Source organism: Ranitomeya variabilis, chromosome 1 (assembly GCF_051348905.1).
Source record: "Ranitomeya variabilis isolate aRanVar5 chromosome 1, aRanVar5.hap1, whole genome shotgun sequence".
In the NCBI taxonomy this organism is placed as follows: Eukaryota; Metazoa; Chordata; class Amphibia; order Anura; family Dendrobatidae; genus Ranitomeya; species Ranitomeya variabilis.
In genome coordinates, this window is record NC_135232.1 from 365,798,417 (window position 1) to 365,823,310 (window position 24,894).

The following is a 24,894-nucleotide window of genomic DNA, read 5'->3' on the forward strand; positions in this document are numbered from 1 at the left end:
ACACCAAGTGAAGCATGTTGTTAAGTACAGATTTTGCTAAATGTTACTACTATTCCTTTAAACGGAACCTGTCACTTCATTCATGCTGCCCAAATTGCTGGCAGCACGAATTACGGTACTATCAGATATCATTTTTTTCTAAAATGCAGCACTCCAGATGATTGACACGTCTCTCACTATAGGAGAGACCTGTCTATCACTTGCAGCGGCACTGGGAAATGCTGGCCGGGGACCATAGGCAAAGATGTGACTAGTCTGCCCCCCCTCCTCAGTATTTAACACCAGCGTGTTTCAGAGAAAAATATACAGTTGTGTGAAAAAGTGTTTGCCCCCTTCCTGATTCCCTATTCTTTTGCATGTTTGTCACATTTAAATGCTTCAGATCACCAAACAAATGTAAATATTAGACAAAGATAATACAAGTAAGCACAAAATGAAGGTCTTTATTATTAAGCAAAAAATAAACCCAAACCTACAGGGCCCTGTGTGAAAAAGTGATTGCCCCCCCCCCCCCCATAAAACATAACATGGTTTATCACATCTTTGGGAAGCTGAGTTCAAATTCCATAGCCACACACAGGCCTGATTACTGCCACACCTGTTCTCAATCAAGAAATCACTTAAATAGGATCTGTCTGACAAAAGTAAAGTAGACTAGAAGATACACAAATGAATGCTAGACATCATGCCCTGTAGGTGTGGATTTCTTTTTCCCTTAAAGGGAACCTGTCACCCCCAAAATCGAAGGTGAGCTAAGCCCACCGGCATCAGGGGCTTATCTACAGCATTCTGTAATGCTGTAGATAAGCCCCCGATGTATCCTGAAAGGTAGGAAAAAGAGGTTAGATTATACCCACCTGGGCGGGCGGTCCTATCCGATGGGTGTCGCGGTCCGGGGCCTCCCATCTTCTTATGATGTCGTCCTCTTGTCTTCAGGCAGCGGCTCCGGCGCAGGCGTACTTTGTCTGCCCTGTGGAGGGCAGAGCAAAGTACTGCAGTGCACAGGCGCTGGGCCTCTCTGACCTTTCCCGGTGCCTGCACACTGCAGTACTTTGCTCTGCCCTCAACAGGGCAGACAAAGTACGCCTGCGCCGGAGCCGCTGCCTGAAGACAAGAAGAGGATATCATCATAAGAAGATGGGAGGCGCTGGATCGGACCGCGACGCCCATTGGACCGGACTGCAACGGGACCGCCCCTGGGTGAGTATAATCTAACCTCTTTTTCTCATCTTTCAGCATACATCGGGGGCTTATCTACTGCATTACAGAATGCTGTAGATAAGCCCCTGATGCCGGTGGGCTTAGCTCGCCTTCGATTTTGGGGGTGACAGGTTCCCTTTAATAATAAAGACCTTAATTTAAAAACTTCATTTTGTGTTTACTTGTGTTATCTTTGTCTAATATTTACATTTGTTTGGTGATCTGAAACATTTAAGTGTGACAAACATGCAAAAGAATAGGAAATCAGGAAGGGGGTAAACACTTTTTCACGCAACTGTACCTGGCTGCATTCACGCTCTGATTGATGCTGCCTTTGGATTGGTCCTTTTAACACAAATCAATGCCAGATATGCTGGTTGACAGTACATACCCCGGTAACAAAAATACTGTAGATTTTCTATTGTGTGTATCGTTGCATAAAATCAACTGCATCTTAGTTCTCCTTCACACATTCGTTTTTTAGAGTCAATCACAATCCGTCAAAGTCTTGAAAAGACGGATCCTGTGCTGATTGTAAAAAACAGATGCACTGGATCCATTTTTTGACGAATCTGTTGAAGTAGTTACAGCCGGAATTTTGAGAGAGAGAGATTTTTTTTCCCCCTGAATGGAAATCCTTCCAGGCATGCTCAATTTAAAAAAATGTAATCCGTCTCTGGATTCCGTTTTTTGACTGTCAGCAACAGATCCTGCGTCCATTGGCTTCCATTATAGCCAACGACGGACAGCACTGGATCCGTCGCTGATCGATTTTACGAAGTACACAAAAACATTTCTATGTGCGTTATCTCCACCCGACAGACACAGAATTTACGACGGATCCGTCGTACGACGGATAAAACGGAAGGCCATCTGTCACAATCCATCGCTAATGCAAGTCTATGGGAAAAAACAGAATCTTGCAGCAACATTTGCTGGGTCCGTTTTTTTTCACAAAACGACGGATTTGGACGGAAATAAAAAGTCTGAAGTGTGAAAGAGGCTTTCAGCTTGCAGCATAACACATGAGATTTTAAGAAACCTCGTGCACACGCTGCATAAATTATCCACTGTTCAAATTACAAAGGGCTGCGGGTTAATTATTTGAAGCATGTCAATTTATGTCAGAATTTCACATTTTGCAACAGGTGTCTAAGGGGTACTGTTTCTCCTTGTGGAGAGTGATCAGCCAGGTCCTGGTATACCAGTGTGAGGAGACTTGTAGCCATGTACAGTATACCCCTCTGGGAAATTAAATATTCCTCTCTTCCAGAGAGGAAGAGGACTAGAACTCTAGTGCCACCTATTGGAAGTAGCAATGCTAAAAGTCACTATTGACCCTTTAATGAGCCTTGCAATTTGACTTAGAATAAAAGCCAAACCAGAATCTCAATTTGTAGACATGGTATTTGGGGGTATTGCCCCTTATCAGTGCAAAGTATGAGATATGATTTGGCTAGGTGAGAGGCTCTGGGCTGGGGCAAAGCGATAATGTTTCTCCTAGTTTACAGTGACAAGCCAAGCCAGGCATGTCAGATGAGCAGAGGGAGAGGGAGAGGACTAGAGTAAAAAAAAGTTACATAAAAACAAATTTCACTTAATTTTTTACATTTTTTTGTCTGATTTCAGTAACTCAACGGTCAAACAATATTTCTATCACTATTTTCAACATTAACCCCTTCGCGCCATGCACCATACTAGTACTGCTCTGCGGGAAGTGCGTTCGTGCAGAGAGCAGTACTAGTACGATGCCGCGATCACCATGGCCTCAAGGTGTTTGTGACAGCTGACATCCGCAGCAACGGCCACGATCAGTGCTGGCACCGATCGTGGGCATTTAACCCCTCTGATACCGCTGTCATTAGTGACAGTGGCATAGAGAAGCATCGCACAGGGAGGGGTCGTTGTTTTGATGGTCTCCATGGAGACCCCCAGTACCAAGATGGCCACGGGGTCCTTCCGGGCCCTACAGGGAGATGGCTTGTCAGCACCTGCTGAGAGCAGGCGCCGGCATGCCTCCTTCCCTGCTTGCCAGATCCTGATCTGACACTATATAGTGATGTCCCATACTGGGACAATGTAATAAAGTTAAATAAAAAATTATAAAGTGTAAAAATAGTTTTTAAAAAAATCCTCAAATAAAGAAAAATAAAATAAAATAAACCTTTACCAATAAACACATTTGTTTATGTAAATAAAAAAAACAATAAAAGTACACATATTTTGTATTGCCGCGTCCGTAACGACCCGCTCTATAAAACTGTCCCACTAGTTAGCCCCTTCAGTGAACACCGTAAAAAAAATAAAAAACGAGGCAAGGCTAAAAACAATGCTTTATCATCATGTCGCTGAACAAAACGTGCAATAAAACGTGATCAAAAAGAAGGATGTAAATAAAAATGGTGCCACTGAAAACGACATCTTTTCCCTCAAAAAACAAGCCGCCTTACAGCTCCAACAGCAGAAAAATAAAGGTTATAGCTCTCAGAATAAAGTGATGCAAAAGTAATTATTTTTTTCTAAAAAATAGTTTATTGTGTAAAAGCGCCAAAGCCTAAAAAAAATATATAAATGAGGTATCGCTGTGATCGTACTGACCCGAAGAATAAAGCGGTCTTATCAATTTTATCACATGCGGAACGGTATTTTTTTAAAAAAAGCAATTCCTGAATTGCTGGTTTTTGTTCACTCTGTCTCCCAAAAATCGGAATAGAAAGTGATCAAAATCTGTCATGTGCCTGAAAATGGTGCCATTAAAAATGTCACATCGTCCCGCAAAAACAAGCCCTCACATGACTCTGTCAGCCGAAATATGGAAAAATTATAGCTCTCAAAATATGGTGATGCAAGAACTAGTTTTCGCAATAAAAAGCGTCTTTTCAGTGTGTGACAGCAGCCAAACATAAAAGCCCGATATACATCTGGTATCACTATAATCTCACTGACCCGAATAATAAAGTCACCTAATCACTTATACCAGACGTGGAATGGTGTAAAAAATAAATAAAACCAATTCTTCACATGTTGTTGATTTTTTCATTCTGCCTCCTGAAGATCGCATTAAAGGGAACTTGTCACCCCCAAAATCGAAGGTGAGCTAAGCCCACCGGCATCCGGGGCTTATCTACAGCATTCTGTAATGCTGTAGATAAGCCCCCGATGTTACCTGAAAGAGGAGAAAAAGAGGTTAGATTATACTCACCCAGGGGCGGTCCCGGTCCGGTTCTGGTCCGATGGGCGTCGCGGTCCGGGCCTCCCATCGTCATAGGATGACGTCCTCTTCTTGTCTTCACGCTGCGGCTCCGGCGCAGGTGTACTTTGTCTGCCCTGTTTCATCTGAATCACTTCACTCAGAGATTTAAATGGAAACCGCAAAGTACTGTAAGTGCTCAGCATAAATGTGATCCCAAACTTTATGTAAAATATTCCCAATAAAAGCTTCCACTCAATCCACAAAAAAAGCAAGTCTCTGCTCAGATCTGTCATCTATTAATGGAAATACAGGGGGCTTCCACGTTACTGGTAGCACAATAGCTATGGAAAAGCGAAATGGCTCCTCACCCGCCAAAAGAACTTCATCAAATTCTCCTCTCCCAAATCCAAACGCCCCTCTCCCTTCTGAGCCCCAGTGTGCCTAAACAACATTTAGCGCCCACATGTTTGGCATTTCTGTAGTGATGAGAGCCTGCCTAATTTACAAATGCATGTCTCCACAAGTACGGGCTGGGCATAATGTACTGGTCACTACAGCGTACTGGTCACTACAACGGCAGTTTGCAGTTTTCACTCAGCAACATCGACTGCTGCCTGTTTCTGGAAAACACCCATGGAGTCAAAATCGTCACTACATCTGTAGATAAATTCCCAAAGAGTTATAATTTCCAAACTGGGGTCCCTTATGGGAGCACATCTGCACTGTAATATGGCTACTTTCCTTCTGAGCTTTGCACTGTGTCTCAAAAGTAGTTTTCGACCACATATGGGGTATCGGTGAACTCAGGAGAAATTACACAACAAACTTAACTTTGGGGTCTATTTTCTCCTTTTGCCCTTGTGAAAATACAAAATTTGTAGCTAAAAAAGGTTTTTGTGGGAAAAATTATGATTTTATTTTTAAATTTTCGCACTTTAACGTTATAAACTTCAGTGAATCACGTGTACGTTCAAGGTGCTCAATATACATTTAGCTAAGGCCCCAAAGGGATCGAGTTTCCAAAATGGGGTCACTTGTGGGGGGTTTCCACTGGTTAGGCACATTAGGGGCTCTCCAAACGCGACATGGCAACCGCTAATTATTCCAGCATGTTTTACATTCAAAAAGTCAAACGGCGCTCCTTCCCTTCTGAGCCCAACCATGTGCCCAAACAATAGATTTCCCCCACACATGAGGTTTCGGCATGCTCAGGAGAAATTCCACAGCAAATAGTATGGAGCAATTTCTCCTGTTACCTAATGAAAATGCAAAATATGATGTTAAAAAATATTTATTTGAAAAAAATGTGATTTTTTTTTTATTTCCACGGCTCTACGCTATAAAGTTCTGTGAAACACTTGTGTGTTCTAGGTGCTCATTACACACCTAGATACATTCCCTAAGGGGTCTAGTTTCCAAAATGGTGTCAGTTGTGGGGGGTTTCCACTGTTTAGGCACATCAGGGGCTATGCAAACGCAACATGGCAACCCCTTATTATTCCAGCATATTTTACATTCAAAAAGTCAAATGGCGCTCCTTCCCTTCCGATCTCTGCTGTGTGCCCAAACAGTAGATTTTCCCCACATATGGGGGTATCAGCATGCTAAGGAGAACTTGCACAACAAAATGTATGGTCCATTTTCTCCTGTTACCCTTGCAAAAGTAAAAATAATTAGGTCTGAAGGAAAAATTTTTTGAAAGAAAAGTAAATGTTTATTTTTTCCTTCCACATTCCAAAAATTCCTGTGAAGCACCTGAAGGGTTAATAAACTTCTTGAATGTGGTTTTGAGCACCTTGAGGTGCAGTTTTTAGAATGGAGTCAATTTGGGGTATTTTCTGTCATATAGGCCCCTCAATGTCACTTCAAATGTGAGGTGCTCCCTAAAAAAAATGGTTTTGCAAATTTTGTTGCAAAAATGAGAAATCGCTGGTCAACTTTTAACCCTTATAACTTCCTAACAAAAAAATTGTTTCCAAAATTGTGCTGATGTAAAGTAGACATGTGGGAAATGTTATTTATTAACTATTTTGTGCGATATGACTCTATGGTTTAACGGCATAAAAATGAAAAGTTTGAAAATTGCGAAATTTTCGCCAAATTTCAGGTTTTTTCACAAATAAGCGCAAGTCATATCAAAGAAATTTTAACGCTATCATAAAATACAATATGTCACTAGAAAACATTCTCAGAATCACCAGGATCTGTTGAAGCGTTCCAGAGTTATGACCTCAAAGTGACAGTGGTCAGAATTGTAAAAATTGGCCTGGTCATTAAGGTGAAAGCAGGCTACGTCTCAAAGGGGTTAAAGCGTACATGTTTTTTGGGAATATGCGGTTCAATACTGGTGAAAGCGCCTCGGCATGGGCGGACATACCGCCTGTGCAACCTGTGCAGCTGCACAGGGGCCCGGAGGCTCCAGAGGGCCCCTGCAGGCAGGGCCAGCGTTAGAGGCAGGCAGCTGCCTAGGTCCTCGCTCCCCCAGGGGTCCCCAGCTAGCGGCACATCACGCAGCTGCTAAGGGGCCACTGTGAGGCAGGGGGCCCGCCTGCCGCCAGTGCCGACTCCCCCGCCGCATTTAACTATGCCGGCGTCTGCCGGTACAGTTCAAAGCAATGATGGAGGAGAGAGCGTCACCTGACACTCCCTCTCCCATCATCCTCCACTCTGCCTCTGACAGACACTGCCACGCACTCACTGTGTGCCGGCAGGAGCAGGAACTGGAAGCAGCGTGGGCACGAGGAGAGGTGAGGAGTGTGCTGTGTTGTTGTTTTTTTTTACTCTATAACAGTGAGTACTGGACTGTGGGGCCATTCTGGGGGGGAGAGCTGCGCTGTATACTATGAGGCAGTGTGCTGTATACTATGAGGCTGCACTGTATACCATGAGGCTGTGTGCTGTATACCATGAGGCTGTGTGCTGTATACCATGAGGCTGTGTGCTGTATACCATGAGGCTGTGTGCTGTATACCATGAGGCTGCACTGTATACCATGAGGCTGTGTGCTGTATACCATGAGGCTGTGTGCTGTATACCATGAGGCTGCGCTGTATACTATGAGGCAGTGCTGTATACCATGAGGCTGTGTGCTGTATACCATGAGGCTGCGCTGTATACCATGAGGCTGTGTGCTGTATACCATGAGGCTGTGTGCTGTATACCATGAGGCTGTGTGCTGTATACTATGAGGCTGTGTGCTTTATACCATGAGGCTGTGTGCTGTATACCATGAGGCTGTGTGCTGTATACCATGAGGCTGCGCTGTATACTATGAGGCAGTGCTGTATACCATGAGGCTGTGTGCTGTATACCATGAGGCTGTGTGCTGTATACCATGAGGCTGTGTGCTGTATACCATAAGGCTGCGCTGTATACTATGAGGCTGCGCTGTATACTATGAGGCTGCGCTGTATACTACGAGGCTGCGCTGTATGCTATGAGGCTGTTCTGTATACTATGAGGCTGCGCTGTATACTATGAGGCTGTTCTATATACTATGAGGCTGTGCTGTATACTATGTGGGCTGTGTTGTATACTAAGGTGGGTACATTATACGTTATCTTCTATGGGGGAGGCTGTGTTATATACTATGGGGGGTGCATTATATTCTATGGGGAAGGCTGTGTTACATACTATGGGGGCTGCATTATATTCTATGGGGGCTACATTATATTCTATGGGGAGGTGGACTGTATTATATTCCATGGGGGGCTACATTATATTCTATGGGGGGCTGTATTAGATTTTATGAGGGAGGATTGCATCATACTCTTTGATGGGGCTACATTATATTCTATGGGGAGGTGGGCTGTATTATATTCTATAGGGGGGTTGTATGTTTGGTATTTTTCGTTACCCCTGTTCGTATTATCTTGTTAGTCTGGTTGGTATATTACGGTACACTATTAATCACCTCCTTCCTGCGTGCGGTAAGGGTGCAGACTGAGGGTAGAGCTAAGGCAAGGTATGTGGCCACAGCATCTTCATCATCAGAAGTAACCTGGGGAACAGGGCAAACTAGGGGCCCCTAGTGTTAGGGACAGGGAATGAGCCCCTGGTCCCAGGACACCCGACAACAGAGTTGTGACAAATACACTCCTCAGTCCTCCAAATAGTATAGTACACTAATTTTAGTCCTCAATATTGTATAATGCACCCCCCATAGTCCTTCATGTAGTGCAATCCACCCCATAGTTCTTCATATAGTATAATGCATTCCCCATAGCCTTCCATACAGTATAATGCAGGTTCCATATAGTGCATATAGTATAATGCACTCCCCATAGTACGATAGAGTGTAATGCAGCCCCCATAAAGGATAATGCACTCCATAGTCATAGTCATTGATAGAGTATGATGGAGCCCCCTCAGTATAATGCATCCCCCCTCAGAGTATAATGCAGCCACTACATAGAGTATAATGTAGGCACCCCATAGAGCAGTGTTCCCCAACTCTGGTCCTCAAGAGCCGCCAACAGGTCATGTTTTCAGGATTTCCTTAATATTGAAGAGGTAATAATTGCATCACCTGCACAGGCAATAATTCCATCACTTGTGCAATACTAAGGAAAACCTGAAAACATGACCTGTTGGTGGCTCTTGAGGACCGGAGTTGGGGAACACTGCCATAGCGTATAATGCAGCCACCCCATAGAGTATCATGTAGCCCAACTGTCCTGCAGTATTATGGCTGCACGTATTCACTAATATATGAAAAAAAATACAATACTCACCTCTCCTCCTAGTTCCCCCGCTGCTGCAGAGCGTCTCAGCAGCTCCACTGCCCGGCATAGCATGGTGCGCGATTAATTGACGTCATCGCGTACCCACTGCGTCAGAAATAGAGGGGAATGATGGGAGAGGGAGCTTCAGATGACGCTCTCTCCTCTAATATTGCTTTCAACTGTATCGGCATCCCCTGACCCACGGATCCCATAGTGGCCTCATGGTGTGCCAGTATTAGCGGCTGCGTGGTATGCCGCTATTAACGGTATACCACTGGCTGGGGGCCCCTGGAGGAGTGAGGGTACTAGGCAGATGCCATGTCTGCCTACCCCTAATGCTGACCATGGATCTATGAGAGCTTTATGGCACCTCTGTAACAGTGGTAATGTGAGGGGATGTGTCATTACACCATGTACTGTTCAGGGTGTATGAAAGCTTAGTGATGTCCCCTGTAGGAGCGATAATGGCGGCCATTTTGATTGTCATCCTTTATTTCCAGATACAGATCACTAGGAAATGACACAAAAGCTGTTACTATCACATCTCTTGCTGTGGACGCCTCTCTGCAGGGGATTCTCCTTCTCATTAATCTTTTCTGGAAGATCTAATCAGACTGGCTGTCTATGATATGGGGGTCTGGTATAGGAAACCCATTCTTCTCTGTCCTGTTAGGAAGTTCTGAGGTAATAGAGGATGGAGCGGCTCAGTGTTCTCATTTATTAGCGGAAATGGAGAAAGGCCCCAGAGTCTCCTGCTCTGGACCTGACACTCCCAGGAATCAGAGCAGTTACCTGATTTATCCCCATTGGATATAACGATATCGGGGCTCATCCAGCTTTATCTCATGTGTGACATTGATCCCCAAACTCCAGTCCTCACGGCCCCAACACATCATGGTGTCAGGATTTCCTTCATTTTGCACTGAGGATGGAATTATTATCGAGGCCTCAGAAGCTGCTGCAGGTTCTCTCCCCCGAGAAATACGAAGGAAATCCAGACACCATGATGTGTTGGGGCCGTGAGGCCTGGAGTGTGGGGGACACTGCTGTATGCGCCCACCAGACATAGGGGGCAGTATAATAATGACTACATGGCCGAGCAATGGAGTAAAGACAACACAAAGGTATAGGGGTAAAAATAAGATTTTATTTATAGATGAGGTTATTATATATTATATATCATGTATATGCGTAAATTATTCATCTATCAGACTAAATCTATCTATGGGCCGTGTTGGTCCAGAGGAAGGAGAAAACCCCCTGTGAGGAATCGGCCAATTATCCTCATATTAGGGGGGAAAATTCCTTCCTGACCCCAAATATGGTGATCAGAATGAATCCCAGGATCAAGGGCTCATAGCTAATGTGTATACGTAAGTTTAATGTAAAAAATATATATTATTTAAAATTATTATTATATTATTATTATATAAATGTTTATTATACAAAAATATAAAAGTAATTTCTATTTTTCGGCTAATTTACGTTTATATTTGTGTCGACTATATTATTGTAAATCCAAAATATTATATTATTATTTTACATAAATTATATATTTTTTATTATAAACATAAGAAGCTACTTATTTATTCTATTTTACTAAACCTATCTATGGGCTGTGTTGGTCCAGAGGAAGGCGAAACCCCCCTGTGAGGAATCGGCCAATTATCCTCATATCAGGGGGGAAAATTCCTTCCTGACCCCAAATAAAGTATGGCGGTCAGAATAAATGTAGGATCAAGGGCTGATAATGAACCGATGAGATTAAAGTAAAAAAATGTGTTGTATTATTTTTTTCCTACTAATCTGGTAGCATGTTTGAACTAATTTATGTCTATATTTGGTTAGGAAACATTTTTTCAACTAATATTTTATTTTGTATCTTTTTTATGCTCTAAAAGTGTGCACTTACTTATTAACCTATGACACTAAATGTATGTATCGGCCGTGTTGATCCAGAGGAAGGCGAAAACCCCCCTGTGAGGAATCGGCCAATTATCCTCATATCAGGGGGAAAAATTCCTTCCTGACCCCAAATATGGCGATCAGAATGAATCCCAAGATCAAAGGCTGATACCTAACCTGTGTAATGTACCTAACCTGTGTAATATACCTGTCATGTAAAATAATATATATGTTTCTTTACTTGGACTAATTATTATTTATAGGAACTATTTTTTCTTTCAAAGTAAGAACATTTTATTTTATTATAACTTTTTTTGTGCTACTAGTGTGTGATTCTACTTATTAATCTATTATACTAAACCTATTTAAGGCCGTGTAGATCCAGAGGAAGGCGAAAACCCCCTATGAGGAATGGGCCAATTGTCCTCATATTAGGGGAAAAATTCCTTCCTGACCCCAAATATGGCGATCAGATTAAATCTCAGGATCAGAAGCCGATCTATGTCCTACATCTATGTGCTGATATGTACTGTGTGCTATGTGTGTGCCTGTACTGATGATGTAGTGTGGGGACCTGCACTGACCATGTAGTGTGGGTGATGTGTGATGGGTGCGATACTTACCAGGCCTGTGCTAAGGTGAGTTCAGGGATAATGGCCGCTCCTTACATGCTGCTGCTCAGCGGCCCCAGGACTGAAAGGTGCGACTATTGTTCCTGAACTCACCAGATGGAAGCTTAGCACAGGCCGCTCCTGGGGTAGAAGATCTTCGGGCTGGAGGGATGTTAGATGCCAGCCAGGAGGTCAAGGGTCTGGGGCAGTAATGGCAGTGGTCCGGCATGAAGATGGTATAGAGAGAGATGATGTTGAAGGGCAGCCGAGGTGACGTACAGCAGCAGAGAGGTGAGGCACGGGTCAGGAGGCATGAAGTTCTGGGCAGTTGGCACGGTCTCATCCTGCAAGACATAAGAGGAAAACAGGAAATCTATCTACCGTATCTTATGTTATATTAGGGGAATGGTCTTTATAATGAACCATTCTGCTATATAACATCAGATACAATGTACTGACATAATAGGTGTCCTGTGTGTACATCGGTCACTCACCAGATGGTCGTGAATTCTTTCACAGTCCAGATCTTTTCATCCACCTAAGAAAAATAGAAACATAAAGTCACTGTCAGAAAAAGTGAAAAAAGGTAAGATCGATGATGATGATTACCACAATGAGAGAACAGCACCTGATGAGTGTTATCCCCAGAGGAGGAGATACTTACCGGGTCCAGCTTGGTGACACGTACATAAATCCGGCCACTTGGTGAAGGACTGTGTGCTCCGGCCACTGCAGATGGTGGTTCTCCAGAACTGGCCTGAATGGTGTAAATGGTGGCTCTACTCTCCTTTCCTCCAGATCCTCCCAGCCGATGGTGGTAAAGAATGGATGCTCTCTGATGTTCCCGCTCACACCCAGGCGTGTCTGAGGGTCTTTGCGCAGCAGCTTCTTGATGAGATGTTTCACGTCAGCATCAAGCCAAGTTGGAAATTTTGGCTTCTCGTTGAGGATGGATTTGAAAGCCATTTGCTTGACGGGGCCGTTGTAAAATGGATATCGCCCTGCTGCCATCCTGGACACCACAATCCCCAGGCTCCACCAGTCCACTGCTGCGCCATACCGTTTTCTACGATGCACCTCAGGGGCCATGTATCGGAAAGTGCCCGTCACTCCAGAGATGTTTTTGGAGGAGGAGACGCCATCTTGGGCAAGCCCAAGGTCGATGATACGGATGTGGCCATCTGCATCCAACATGATGTTATCCGGCTTTATGTCACTGCAATGAAAGAAGAAAACAAAATAAGAAATCTGTCCAGTGATACAAGAGATGGAAAATGGGTCACTACAAAATACGGCAGAATAGGTGGCAGGACACCAGGGAAGCCGGGGGCCATATCTACAGCTTGTAAAGGGGACAGAGAGAAGGAGGAAAGTTCTGCTTACCGGTGGACGATGTTGTGTCCGTGGAGGAACTGGAGGCCACTTACCATCTCTGCTATGTAGAATCTGATGGAGAGAACAGAGTGCAGAATCAATGTCATGAAATCCTTCTCTGGCAATCCCCAAATACCATGGCACCCCACCTCCTGCTTCCAGCACCCTAAATATATGCCCTGCCAGTGCTCCCCTAGCTGCACCCCGACCTCAGGTTTTTTCCCTTTTTCTTAGTTCTCTTTTAGGTACATTCTCTGCTTTCTCACCTCACGTTGCCGATGTTCAGGCAGCCGCACATCCTGATCAAATCCTCCACGCTGCCACCGGACAGGTACTCCGTGATGAAATATGCCCTGTGCTGAGACTGGTGTGCGGCATAGAGGTGGCACAGGAATGGGCAGTGTCTGGCCGCCAGGAGTATCCGCCGCTCTCTCAAGATGGTGTCCTTGTTGTCCCTTTTGGTGATCATTTTGACGGCCACATTGATGTTACTGCCGGGGACAGATGCCAGGACCACCTGAAAAACACAAATGGAGAATACTTAGAAGGTGTCTGCAGGGGTGGAAGGATCTGGATGTTATAGTCCACAAGGCGCATGAGAAAACTGAGTGATCGCTCAGTCTGCTAGTGACCAGGACCGTATAGAGGAGCAGATCTATCTATCAGAACAATGCACTGCCTGCTCCATGGATGGGCTATGGAGAGGTCTTAATAAATATTCGTCATTTTAATATTTAGTTCATAAAACAATAATACACATGAAAATATTTAACTTTGTAATACATTTTATCAGCCAAATCGGCTTCTTTCTCCGCCAGGACTGATTTTTTATTTTCAAAATTCTATGTACCTGGGTAAACTCTGTATTTAGTGAAGACAGATTGTTACATTACTTAGGGGAGATGACAGTTGGTGCTGATAATATTCTATGCAGAAGGGAGGGGGAGGAGGAGGGAGGAGTTTTGCATTTAGCCCCTCCTCTCCACTACACAGAATATTATCAGCACCAACTGTCATCTCCTCTCAGTAATGTAACAATCTGTCTTCACTAAGTACAGAGTTTACCCAGAAATTGATAATATAGAATATGAAAAATCAGTCTTGGTGGAGAAAGAAGATTTATCTGATTAGAATTATTACAAAGCTGCTTATTTTCATGTTTGCTATTGATTTATGAAATAAAAATTAAAATGACGATGACGTTTTAAAGGGTTTTCCTCTGTTACCATATGGAAATAAACAGAGTAAGCATTAGTAGAGGCATTGAGTTGGCATTAGTATGTTCCAAATATCATTGATTATCTAGATTTAATAAAAACACAGAGACAAATGTATGTACAATATGGCAGCCTGATAGGAGAAAAAAATAATGTGCCCTCTACAGCTGTGACCCCTGAGATGAACCCTCCAGTATAGAAGAATACCAGGTTATAGCAGCACTAGCCCTAACTATGGTGATGTCTTATACCTCATCTCACAGAAGGACACTACAATGAGCAATAACAAAGCAAGACATGGCTGATAACAGAGAACAATACATGGGGATATACGAAAAATCTCATATTTCAAATAAATAACAAATATGTAGGTCTTACTTTGCCAAAGGCGCCTCTACCTAGGACCTGGTGGATGTTGAAGCGGCTGATGTTAAGCCTGGCATAGGGGCGGGATGATCCAGGGTCTCCGCTGCATCCAGGTTTTGGCTCCTCCAATCCACTGTTGTCTCGTCTCCTTTTCTTCTTTAATCCGGTCACGCTGTCCTCTTCCCTCTTCCTCTTCTCCTCGCTCCTCTTCTCGCTCTCTTCTCCTCGTCCAGTAGTCGCCATTCTCCGTAATCTCTTCCCGCCTGTAGACCTCAGTCCAATCACTTCAGCCGACAGTTGAAAGTAAACGGCAGTTGGTCGTGTGCAGGTGACCAGAGGTCAGAGGTGACGGAACCCTCAGGTGGCTCCTGCCAGGCAGCGGCTCCTGGCCCTGCTCTGCCCTATACACTGTGATGTGGGCATCATGGGTGACAGTTTAGAGTCCAGAGGAACGGCAGAGAACTTCATGGCGACTTCCAGTGGTTTATTTATTAGATTATTAATCCCTCTATGTGTTTCATCATCGTTCCATTTTATAACTTACATTATTTTTGTATTGTAAAGTTAATATTTTTATTAGTTTTTCTATGTTTCTTATCACATATTTCCTCGATGTCCCATTTCCCTTTATCATTTCTCCCAAGAGTCTATTCCACCAAAGTGGTGCGCACCTATTACCCCCAGTGCCACCCAGCCGGCTCTACTGCACCTCATGGACAGAATACACGGAGCTGTAAACGCTTCCTGAGCTTTTATATTCTCTGTATAACCAACACTTTCTACCAATTATTACCTCTTACCAGGAATATGGTGATATTGGGGCAGTATATAATAAAGCCATCAGTGCTACATATAATACAGGTTGTACCAATAACCCATCACATGTGATTTACAGTAATCCCACCACAACCCATGGGAAGGACGGGTCACTGCTGCTCATCTCTGGGGTCACCGAAATCTTCTTCTTCCTCTTTATAATATCGCTTTATTTACATGTAACACAAAGAAAACAATTAAAACCCCCATAAATGAAAATGACCCTGTTATTACGGCTTCTTTGTGCTATTGTGTCACAGTCACAGGCAGTGAATACACCGTACCATTTACTGCTGCAGTCAGCGATTAGTTATATACTGGCGGATTGTCACCGTTATTGTAATGCAGGTCCTGTCGCCCTAAATCTATAAACATTAATCCCTCAACATGTTTCGCCCGCTCTCAGGCATCATCAGGAGAATGGGGATTAAAGGAGTAAGATGTCACCGCTCACTCCCATATTATTTGTGGTGCAGACGACTTATGACGTCACATCCACACAGACATGTGAAGACATAGCACAATCAGCAGGTGTCCTAGTCTCATAAACAGGACAGGACACAATTATTGACAACTATGAACACACCTGAGAGGGCTACCTTCAGGGGAATGTCATTAAATTAGACATATGACATCAGACACCATTTAATGGGTGATCTATCACGCCCGATGTCCAGGTGGGAAAATCTACATTGGTCTCCTTGCTAGAGAACTTCACGTATGTATCAAGGAACATGTAAGAGACATGGACAAATCTAGGACAGAGGATGATCTTGAACAATTTAAAACCCTACTAAGATATTTTCAACAATTCCATCATAGGGATTCAAGTCTTCTCAGAGTTCTTTTGGGACCGAGAAGTGGTGATCTCAAGAAAACTCTCGCTTACGTTGAGAGCAAGTGGACTTTTAGATTAGGTACCGACCAGGCTTAATGAAAATCTGGGGTTTGGTTCATTTTTAGAAATATGGAGGCATCTTTTGGGAGGTGGGTTTGTGTTTTTTTATTGATTTTTAACTCATATTTGTTTGCTCTGCAGTATACAGCCATGAAGGCCGGATTTTAATCCACCTATCTATATCCATGTATGTGATGATTTCTACTTTGTGAACATTTTTCATCCTATAAAGAGATGGAGAATTGGGGGAGGAAAGTCTTCCTACAAACAAGCTTGTTTTTCTCTGCTATTGTACTCCATGGATCTGTTGCAGAATATATGAACTCTAGAAATGGTCTCTGGCTAGACTGTGAATTCTTTATTATTTTTTTCTATGAGACATTATGGAGCCTTGATAGACTGTTGAACAGCCGGGATTGTGAACCTCTTTATGGACTTGATTTAATTATGATAGATGCTTGTGGACAATCAGGTTACGGATTTTATCATTTGATTTAATTAATTGATAATTGATATTATTAGCTTTCTACAAAATTATTTTCTCTATTATATGGCCATATGGTATGTTGACACATTTAGACTTATTTTTATCTGTGTTATTGGGGACCATACTTTTCACTTTATACTTTTCCCTATTGTTGCTCTGCCTTTTTCACATCTTTTAACCCTTTGTAACTTACCTCTGTTTACACCAATTTCACTTGTGCAATTTTGGCAGAGCCTTATGCTTTGCATACACTTATTTATATTATATATTTTTACCCCTTTTTATACTTTCTCTTATGATCCCCTAACTTTCCTGCTTTGGTAGTGATAATATGCTCAGATTTTTAAGTGTTAATTTCTATTAATAAAATTGATTTTATGGTTGAACATATTCTTTGATTCCCCTGTTACTTTAATTACACCTATTGGGGTTTTTTCTGTTCATAATGCTTTTTGAATTTGGACCTGTTATTTTTTATATTTATCTTGGGAAACTTCTTGTTTAACTACTGAAATATGTCATCAGTAAATGCACTCAATACTTTGTCGGGGCTCCTTTTGCATCAATTACTGCATCAATGCGTCGTGGCATGGAGGCGATCAGGTATATTGGTACTTTTGGCAGTGTGGACAGGAGCCAAGTCCTGCTGGAGAATGATATTTCCATCTCCAAAGTGCTCTAAAATGTCCTCGTAGATGGATGCGCTGACTTTGGTCTTGATAAAACACAGTGGACCTACACCAGCAGATGACATGGCTCCCCAAACCATCACTGATTGTGGAATCTTCACACTAAACCTCCAGCAGCTTGGATTGTGGCCTCTCCACTCTTCCTCCAGATTCTGGGACCTTGATTTCCAAATGAAATGCAAAATTTACTTTCATCTGAAAACAACACCTCGGACCACTGACAACAGTCCAGTTCTTCTTCTCCTTGGCCCAGGTAAGAGGCTTCTGGCATTGTCTATTGGTCATGAGTGGCTTGACACAAGGAATGTGACACTTGTAGTCCATGTCCTGGATACATCTGTGTGTGGCGGCTCTTGAAGCAATGACTCCAGCAGCAGTCCACTCCTTGTGAATCTCCCACAAATTTTTAAATGGCCTTTTCTGAACAATCCTTTCAAGGCTATGCACCTTTTTCTACCACACTTTCTCCTTCCACTCAACTTTCCATTATTATGCTTGGATACAGCACTCTGTGAACATTAGCTTCTATGGCAACGTCCTTTATTGGCTTACCCTCCTTGTGGAGTGTCAATGACTGCCTTCTGGACATCTTTCAAGTCAGCAGTCTTCCCCATGATTGTGGAGCTACTGAAACAGACTAAGGGACCTTTTTAAACGCCTTTGCAGGTGGTTTTTTTGTTATTCTAATTTACTGAGATAATGACTTTTGGGTTTTCATTGGCTGTAAGCCATAATCATCAACATTAACAGAAATAAACACATGAAATACATCACTCTGTTTGTAATGACTCTACATAATATATGAGTTTAACTTTTTGTATTGAAGAACTGAAATAAATTAACTTTTTGATGTTGCACATCCCTGGAATCAGGGTTTCTAGCTCTTTATTATGCTGCTCTCAAATTACAAAAAAACTACTGAGAAATTCCCTTTACGGGTGCATGTCTTTAAATATGTGTAACTTGTTCTGTGTATAATATTTAATTTTTTTAGATTTTTACATAGAAAAGCATTTTTGGGAATTTTTTTCCCCATATTTTTGTAGATTGGTGACAGAGAGACAGAGGCATGGGCGGACATACCACCTGTGCAGCTGCACAGGGGCCCGGAGGCTCCAGGGGGCCCCTGCAGGCAGGGCCGGCGTTAGGGGCAGGCAGCTGCCTAGGTCCCCGCTCCCCCAGGGGCCCCCAGCTAGCGGCACATCACGCAGCTGCTATGGGGCCCCTGTGAGGCAGGGAGCCCACCTGCCGCCAGCGCCGACTCCCCCGCCGCATTTAACTATACCGGCGTCTGCCGGTACAGTTCAAAGCAATGATGGAGGAGAGAGCGTCAGCTGACGCTCCCTCTCTCATCATTCCCCACTCTGCCTCTGACAGACACTGCCACGCACTCACTGTGTGCCGGCAGAAGCAGGAACTGGAAGCAGCGCGGGCACGAGGAGAGGTGAGGAGTGTGCTGTGTTGTTTGTTGTTTTTTTTTTACTCTATAACTGAGTACTGGACTGTGGGGCCATTCTGGGGGGGAAGAGCTGCGCTGTATACTATGAGGCAGTGTGCTGTATACTATGAGGCTGCACTGTATACCATGAGGCTGTGTGCTGTATACCATGAGGCTGTGTGCTGTATACCATGAGGCTGCGCTGTATACTGTGAGGCAGTGCTGTATACCATGAGGGTGTGTGCTGTATACCATGAGGCTGCGCTGTATACTATGAGGCTGCGCTGTATACTATGAGGCTGCGCTGTATACTATGCGGGCAGTTCTGTATACTATGAGGCTGCGCTGTATACTATGCGGGCAGTTCTGTATACTATGAGGCTGCACTGTATACTATGAGGCTGTTCTGTATACTATGCGGGCAGTGCTGTATACTATGCGGGCAGTGCTGTATACTATGCGGGCTGTGTTGTATACTAAGGTGGGTACATTATACGTTATCTTCTATGGGGGAGGCTGTGTTATATACTATGGAGGGTGCATTATATTCTATGGGGAAGGCTGTGTTATATACTATGGGGGGCTGCATTATATTCTATGGGGGCTACATTATATTCTATAGGGAGGTGGGCTGTATTATATTCTATGGGGGCTGTATTAGATTTTATGAGGGAGGATTGCATCATACTCTTTGATGGGGCTACATTATATTCTATGGGGAGGTGGGCTGTATTATATTCTATGGGGGGCTGTATTATATTTATATTCTATGAGGGGTGATTGCATCATACTTTATGGGGGGGCTACATTATACTATATGAGGGTGACTCCATTATATTCCATGGGGGTTACATCATACTCTGTGGGGTGGCTGCATTATGCTCTATGGGGTGGCTGCATTATACTATATGTGGGCTGCATTATACTGTATCAAGGACTATGGGGAATACATTATACTGTATGAAGAACTATGGGGTGCATTATACTGTGGGAAGTGAATTATAGGACTGAGGAGTATATTATACTATATGGAGGATTATGCGGTGTGTATTTTACAATATGGAGGACTGTGGTGCACATTATAATATATTGAGGACTATGAGGTGTATTATACTAAACAAGTAAAATGCTGCCTATTCATCCATTGATTGGATTGGTTATGCCGGAACAGAAATCATTGTTCTCAGCAGCACATCGCCGTTGTAAACTGTAGGTGTGCTGCTGGTAACATGATACTGTATGGTGATCTGTTAGTGATCTATTAGTGATTGTTCTGTTCCCATCATTCTTTCTCAGACGGTGTAAAGAGGCTGGGAAACAAGCGTTGAACAACTTCAGTACTGTCGATCACATTCCTTTAGTGGCCTGAACTCAGCGCTTGTAAATACAACAGAAATGCTTCTGTGTGATGTGCAATATGTTAGGATTTGAGGCCCCATTTTAAACTTTGCCTAGGGCCCCACTTTGCCTAAAACCATCCCTGCCTGCAGGGTGGCTAATAATGAGGGCAATCTGGCCAGTTTATCCGTCTCCGGGGGGCCCCTGGCCAGATTGCCATCATGGGATTGCAGCTCCACTGCCTGCAAGAGAAAAAGGCAGCAGAGCTGCAGGGAATGGATCCATCCTGCTTCCTGCCACACAGCAGCGGCTGAATGACATCATCATTTAGCGCCACGGCTGTGTGAGACAGGAAGCTGCCAGCGATGGTGCGGCTTCAGGATACTGTGTGAGCAGAGGTGAGGTGTGTGTGTGCAGAGAGGTGAATGGTGCTGTGTGTGTGTGTGTGTAGGTGGAGGAGAGGGCAATGATGGGGGTGACGGGGCCGAAGGCAATGATTGGGTTGATGGAGAGGGCAATGATAGGGGTGGTGGGGCAGGAGGAAATGATGGTGGTAGTGGAAAGGACAATGATGGGGGTGGTGGGGAGGAGGCAATGATGGAGGTAGTGGAATGGGCAATGATATGGGGTGGTGGGGGAGAAAGCAATAATGGAGGTGGTGAAGAGGTCAATCATGGGGGGTGGGGGAGAGGGCAATAATGGGATGCGGGGGATTTATAATGGGTTTAAGAACAGGGGGAGGTGGAGGAAGACATTATTATCGATTATTATGTCTAACAGTCCCTTAGTAAAAAGTGTACTCACTTATGTATAGCACAGTCCCTTAGCTTTGTCGCCTTAAAAGGAGGGGGGCCCAGGCACATTTCCTGCACAGGGGCCCCAAGCAGTCTGTGTCCGCCCCTGCGCCTCGGGGAGTGCTAATGGTTCATAGGGGGTGCAAAATTCTTGACACTGCTAATGAGGAATACGGCAATGGGTTTTGTAAACTGGTAGCCCCATTAATTTAGTGAATTTGAGTGAGTTACTTGTCCAGATGTAGTGTAGAGGTGACAGCCGAACAATGGTATGTTATGAGAAGTAACAACTAATCACATTTACAGCTCACACTGGATTACAAATGTGCACCTGCTTGTCATATGGAATGTCATCTTGGCGGCAGAAGCGTTTTAGAATAACTGACAAGTTACTCACTTCATCATGACTGCTGTGTTTTACAGCTGATGTCACATATTATGAATGCGGTCATCTTATTTGAGCCACAACCCAATATACTACTAGGACTTCAACTCCAATTTCAAGAAACTGTTTAATAATCTTCATGTACAGTACACATTCGTGGGTTTGGGGCATGAATTAGACATCTTTGTGTGAGCATAGCTTTGCCAGGTTTAGAAACACTCTTTACAAAATTACATGTGGGAGTTATACCTTTAGGCTAAGTTCACGTTTCATATTTGGTGTTGATTTTACTTGTGGATTTGTAAACTTACTCATGCATTTTTATGTGCATATTTTTTTTATGTGGAAACTAAAAAAAAACAAGCAAAAAAAATAGCAAAAAATACCAGGCCAACGGTTTGACCTGTGGATTTAGGGTAGCCATTTAAGTGAATGGTAAAAAAAAATCACCAAAAAGGTACCGTACTTTTCCTCATAACTTTTATTAATATGTGTATATTAAAAGGAAAACAAACATGACAAAAAGAATTTCCAAAATATCAAACTATAGCACTGATTGTCAGAGATAGCTTATGCTGCATGGCTGGAAATTGTTGTTGGTTATTATAGGAGAAGGCGTGTGGTGGATTTATCTGTGACTGTTGCTAGGTTTTGAGTGTGTGATAATTCCCTTCTCCTACTTTGGTTTAACCCCATCCTCCACTCCCCGGTGTTTACCACTGTTTTTATGTGTGGATATTTGTGTGATTGGTATTTTACTTTATATCACTGTTGGTATTACCTTGTTAGTTTGGTTGTTGTCTAACGGTACAATGCTATTCCCCTCTTCCCTGAGTGGGGGAAGGGTACAGACTGAGGGCAGGTTGTAAGGCAAGGTACGTAGCCCTGGCGTCTTCACCATCAGAAGTAATCCGGGGAACAAGGCGAGCTAGGGCGCCTCTAGTGTTAGCGACAGGGAAGGAGCACCTGGTCCTGGGAAACCCGACAACAGAGTCGTAACATTAGGTTTCACCCTGTCCGTTGCAATGGCTGAAATCCACTGTGAGTTCTGCGTAAAGTGTAAACACAATACAGATTTTAAAATCCACACCTCATGGCAAATTCAGTGCAGAAATTTCTGTAATGCATAGATGAGATATTTTTGTAAAATTTCAGCTGGTATTGTACTAAACCACATTCACACATCAGTATTTGGTCAGTATTTGAAAGCAAAAGCAAAGAGTGAAACAATCATAGCAAAAATAAAATAAAAACATGTCACTATGCATTTTTCACCCATTTTTGGTTTTTGCTTACAAATACTGATATCAATTACTTAGCAAAGTGGAGGATTTTCAGCATTCAAATCTGCACGGAAAGTCAGCACTAAATAATGTGAACACACCCTAAACGATTCCGTCACAGCTATAAAATCTATATTACTTTAGTCTCCAGCTGTAGCTCATAGTAGCGAAAAATCATGTGAGGCCCTAGTCATACAGAAGAATTCTCAAGTTTAGAAGTTATCCTCTATCCATATGATATGGGATATCTTCTCAATAGCTGGGGGTTTGACTGCTGGAGTCCCCCCGATCCTGAGAACAGGGGCCTTGGAGAGCCCTGTGTGAGTGTAACGGGTACACTGCCCTTCCATTCATTCTTAAAGAGGACCTCTGTTAAAGGGTCGATAGTAGCTTATAGGATCCCTGCTTCCAACAGGTGGCTCTATAGAGTTCAAGTCCTCTTCCTCTCTGAAGAGGCAATTTGCATATCATATAGAAGTACACACACAATGTAATAATGGCTGCAGAGCAGAATTAAACGTTTTTGTTATTTTATTAATTTCACTTTACTGTTGCTGAGATATTCTCAATAAAAGTGTTTGCCACGTAATAAGATAATTCCAAGTGGGTGTTAATAGATACTTTTCAATGGGAGCTTGAACTTCTTTTGCCTGTATAAGGTGCTATCTCATAACACCCACTTGGACTTAACTAAAGTTAACTTACCGTATTAGGTGCCAAATATTTTGGGCATATCTACTCAACGGAAAGGTGAAATTAAGAAAAGAAAAAAACACAAAACAAAAACAATTTTTTTTTATTTCACTCTGCAGCCATTTTACATTGTTTGTCCAGTTGAATGTGAAACATTTTTGTGAAAGTTCCTCTTCAGGGAGACTGGACATTAGCACTCCCATAAGAATAAAAGGAGCGACAGTATACATGGTCGACTTTAGCTGCATTCACACTGATCCTGGGGATGGGTGCGGGGCCCAGCCATAGAACCTCCGGAGATTGTCATATGGATAAGAGATAACTTACAAACTTGAGAATACCCCATTAATTCAAGTAGAGTGCATAATGTAGAGGACAGAGAGCAGTAGCATTTACTAAACCATGGGGCACAGAAGGTTAAGAAAGTGTAAGTAAATCTACAGGCTTGTGAATTTTGTCTGAAACGGAAGATACACTTTAGTTAAAATTATATTATGAAATTTAGTTAAAGCTTAAATTGTGGACTCCTATTTAGAATGAGAAAAAGGACTGGCCAAGTTGATGTAAAATGATGGCAGACCTTAGGGAATAGTCAGACTGCCATCATACACATTAAATTGTCACCAACATATACAGTTACAGTGGCTTGTGAAAATATTTACCCCCTTGGCATTTTTTTGTGATTTGCTACCTCACAACCTGGAATTTCACAGATTTTTTTGAGATTTTGCATCAGTTCATGTAACGAACATGACTAGAAGTGTGAACATTTAGTTTTCTTTTTATTGTGAAGCAAACAACAAATAATACAAAATAATTGAAAACTTCAGTTTGCATAACTATTCGCCCCCTTAAAGTTAGTTTTTGTTGAGCCTCCTATTGCAGCAATTACAGCTGCAAGTCGCTTTGAATAAGTCTCTATGAGCTTTTCACATTTTGCTACTGGGATTTTTCTCCATTCCTAAAGCAAAACTGCTCCAGCTCCAAATTAGATGGTTTCCTCTGGTGAACAGCAATCTTCAAGTCTGACCACAGATTCTCAATTGGATTAAAGTCTGTGCTTTGACTAGGCTACTCCAAAATATTTACACGTTTCCCCTTAAACCGCTCGAGTGTTGCTATAGCAGTGTGCTTTGGGTCATTGTCTTGTTGGAAGGTGAACCTCCATCACAGTCTAAAATCACTGACAGACTGAAACAGGTTTTGCTCAATAGTATCCCTGCATTTTACACCATCCATCATCCCCTCGACTCGGACCATTTTCCCTGTCCCTGCTGTCGAAAAACATCCCCACAGCATGATGCTGCCACCACCATGTTTCACTGTGGGGATTGTGTTATTGGGGTGATGAGCTGTGTTGGTTTAGCGCCAGACATGGAGTTTACCTCGGTGGGCAAAAAGTTCAATTTTAGTCTCATCTAGCCACAGCATCTTCCTCCATACATTTGAAGAGTCTCCCATATGTCTTTTGGCAAACTCAAAA

General features: G+C 43.1%; 3 protein-coding genes across 4 annotated transcripts in view; 1 reads left to right on the plus strand and 2 right to left on the minus strand.

Annotated features, from left to right (window-relative positions):
- Positions 1-24,894, plus strand: part of FRMD3 (FERM domain containing 3) — a 279,111-nt gene that overhangs the window by 180,842 nt on the left and 73,375 nt on the right. The gene's annotated exons all lie outside the window — the stretch shown is intronic.
- LOC143793711 (protein kinase C delta type-like) lies at positions 12,043-13,063 on the minus strand. Its single transcript, XM_077280738.1, has 2 exons — positions 13,017-13,063; positions 12,043-12,849 (listed from the first exon to the last, which is right to left on the minus strand). The coding sequence occupies exons 1-2, from the start codon at positions 13,061-13,063 to the stop codon at positions 12,294-12,296; spliced, it is 603 nt and encodes a 200-aa protein (XP_077136853.1). The 3' UTR covers positions 12,043-12,293.
- Positions 12,836-15,304, minus strand: LOC143794027 (protein kinase C-like 1). The gene is made up of 2 exons (XM_077280936.1): positions 14,603-15,304; positions 12,836-13,524 (listed from the first exon to the last, which is right to left on the minus strand). The coding sequence occupies exons 1-2, from the start codon at positions 14,831-14,833 to the stop codon at positions 13,270-13,272; spliced, it is 486 nt and encodes a 161-aa protein (XP_077137051.1). The 5' UTR covers positions 14,834-15,304; the 3' UTR covers positions 12,836-13,269.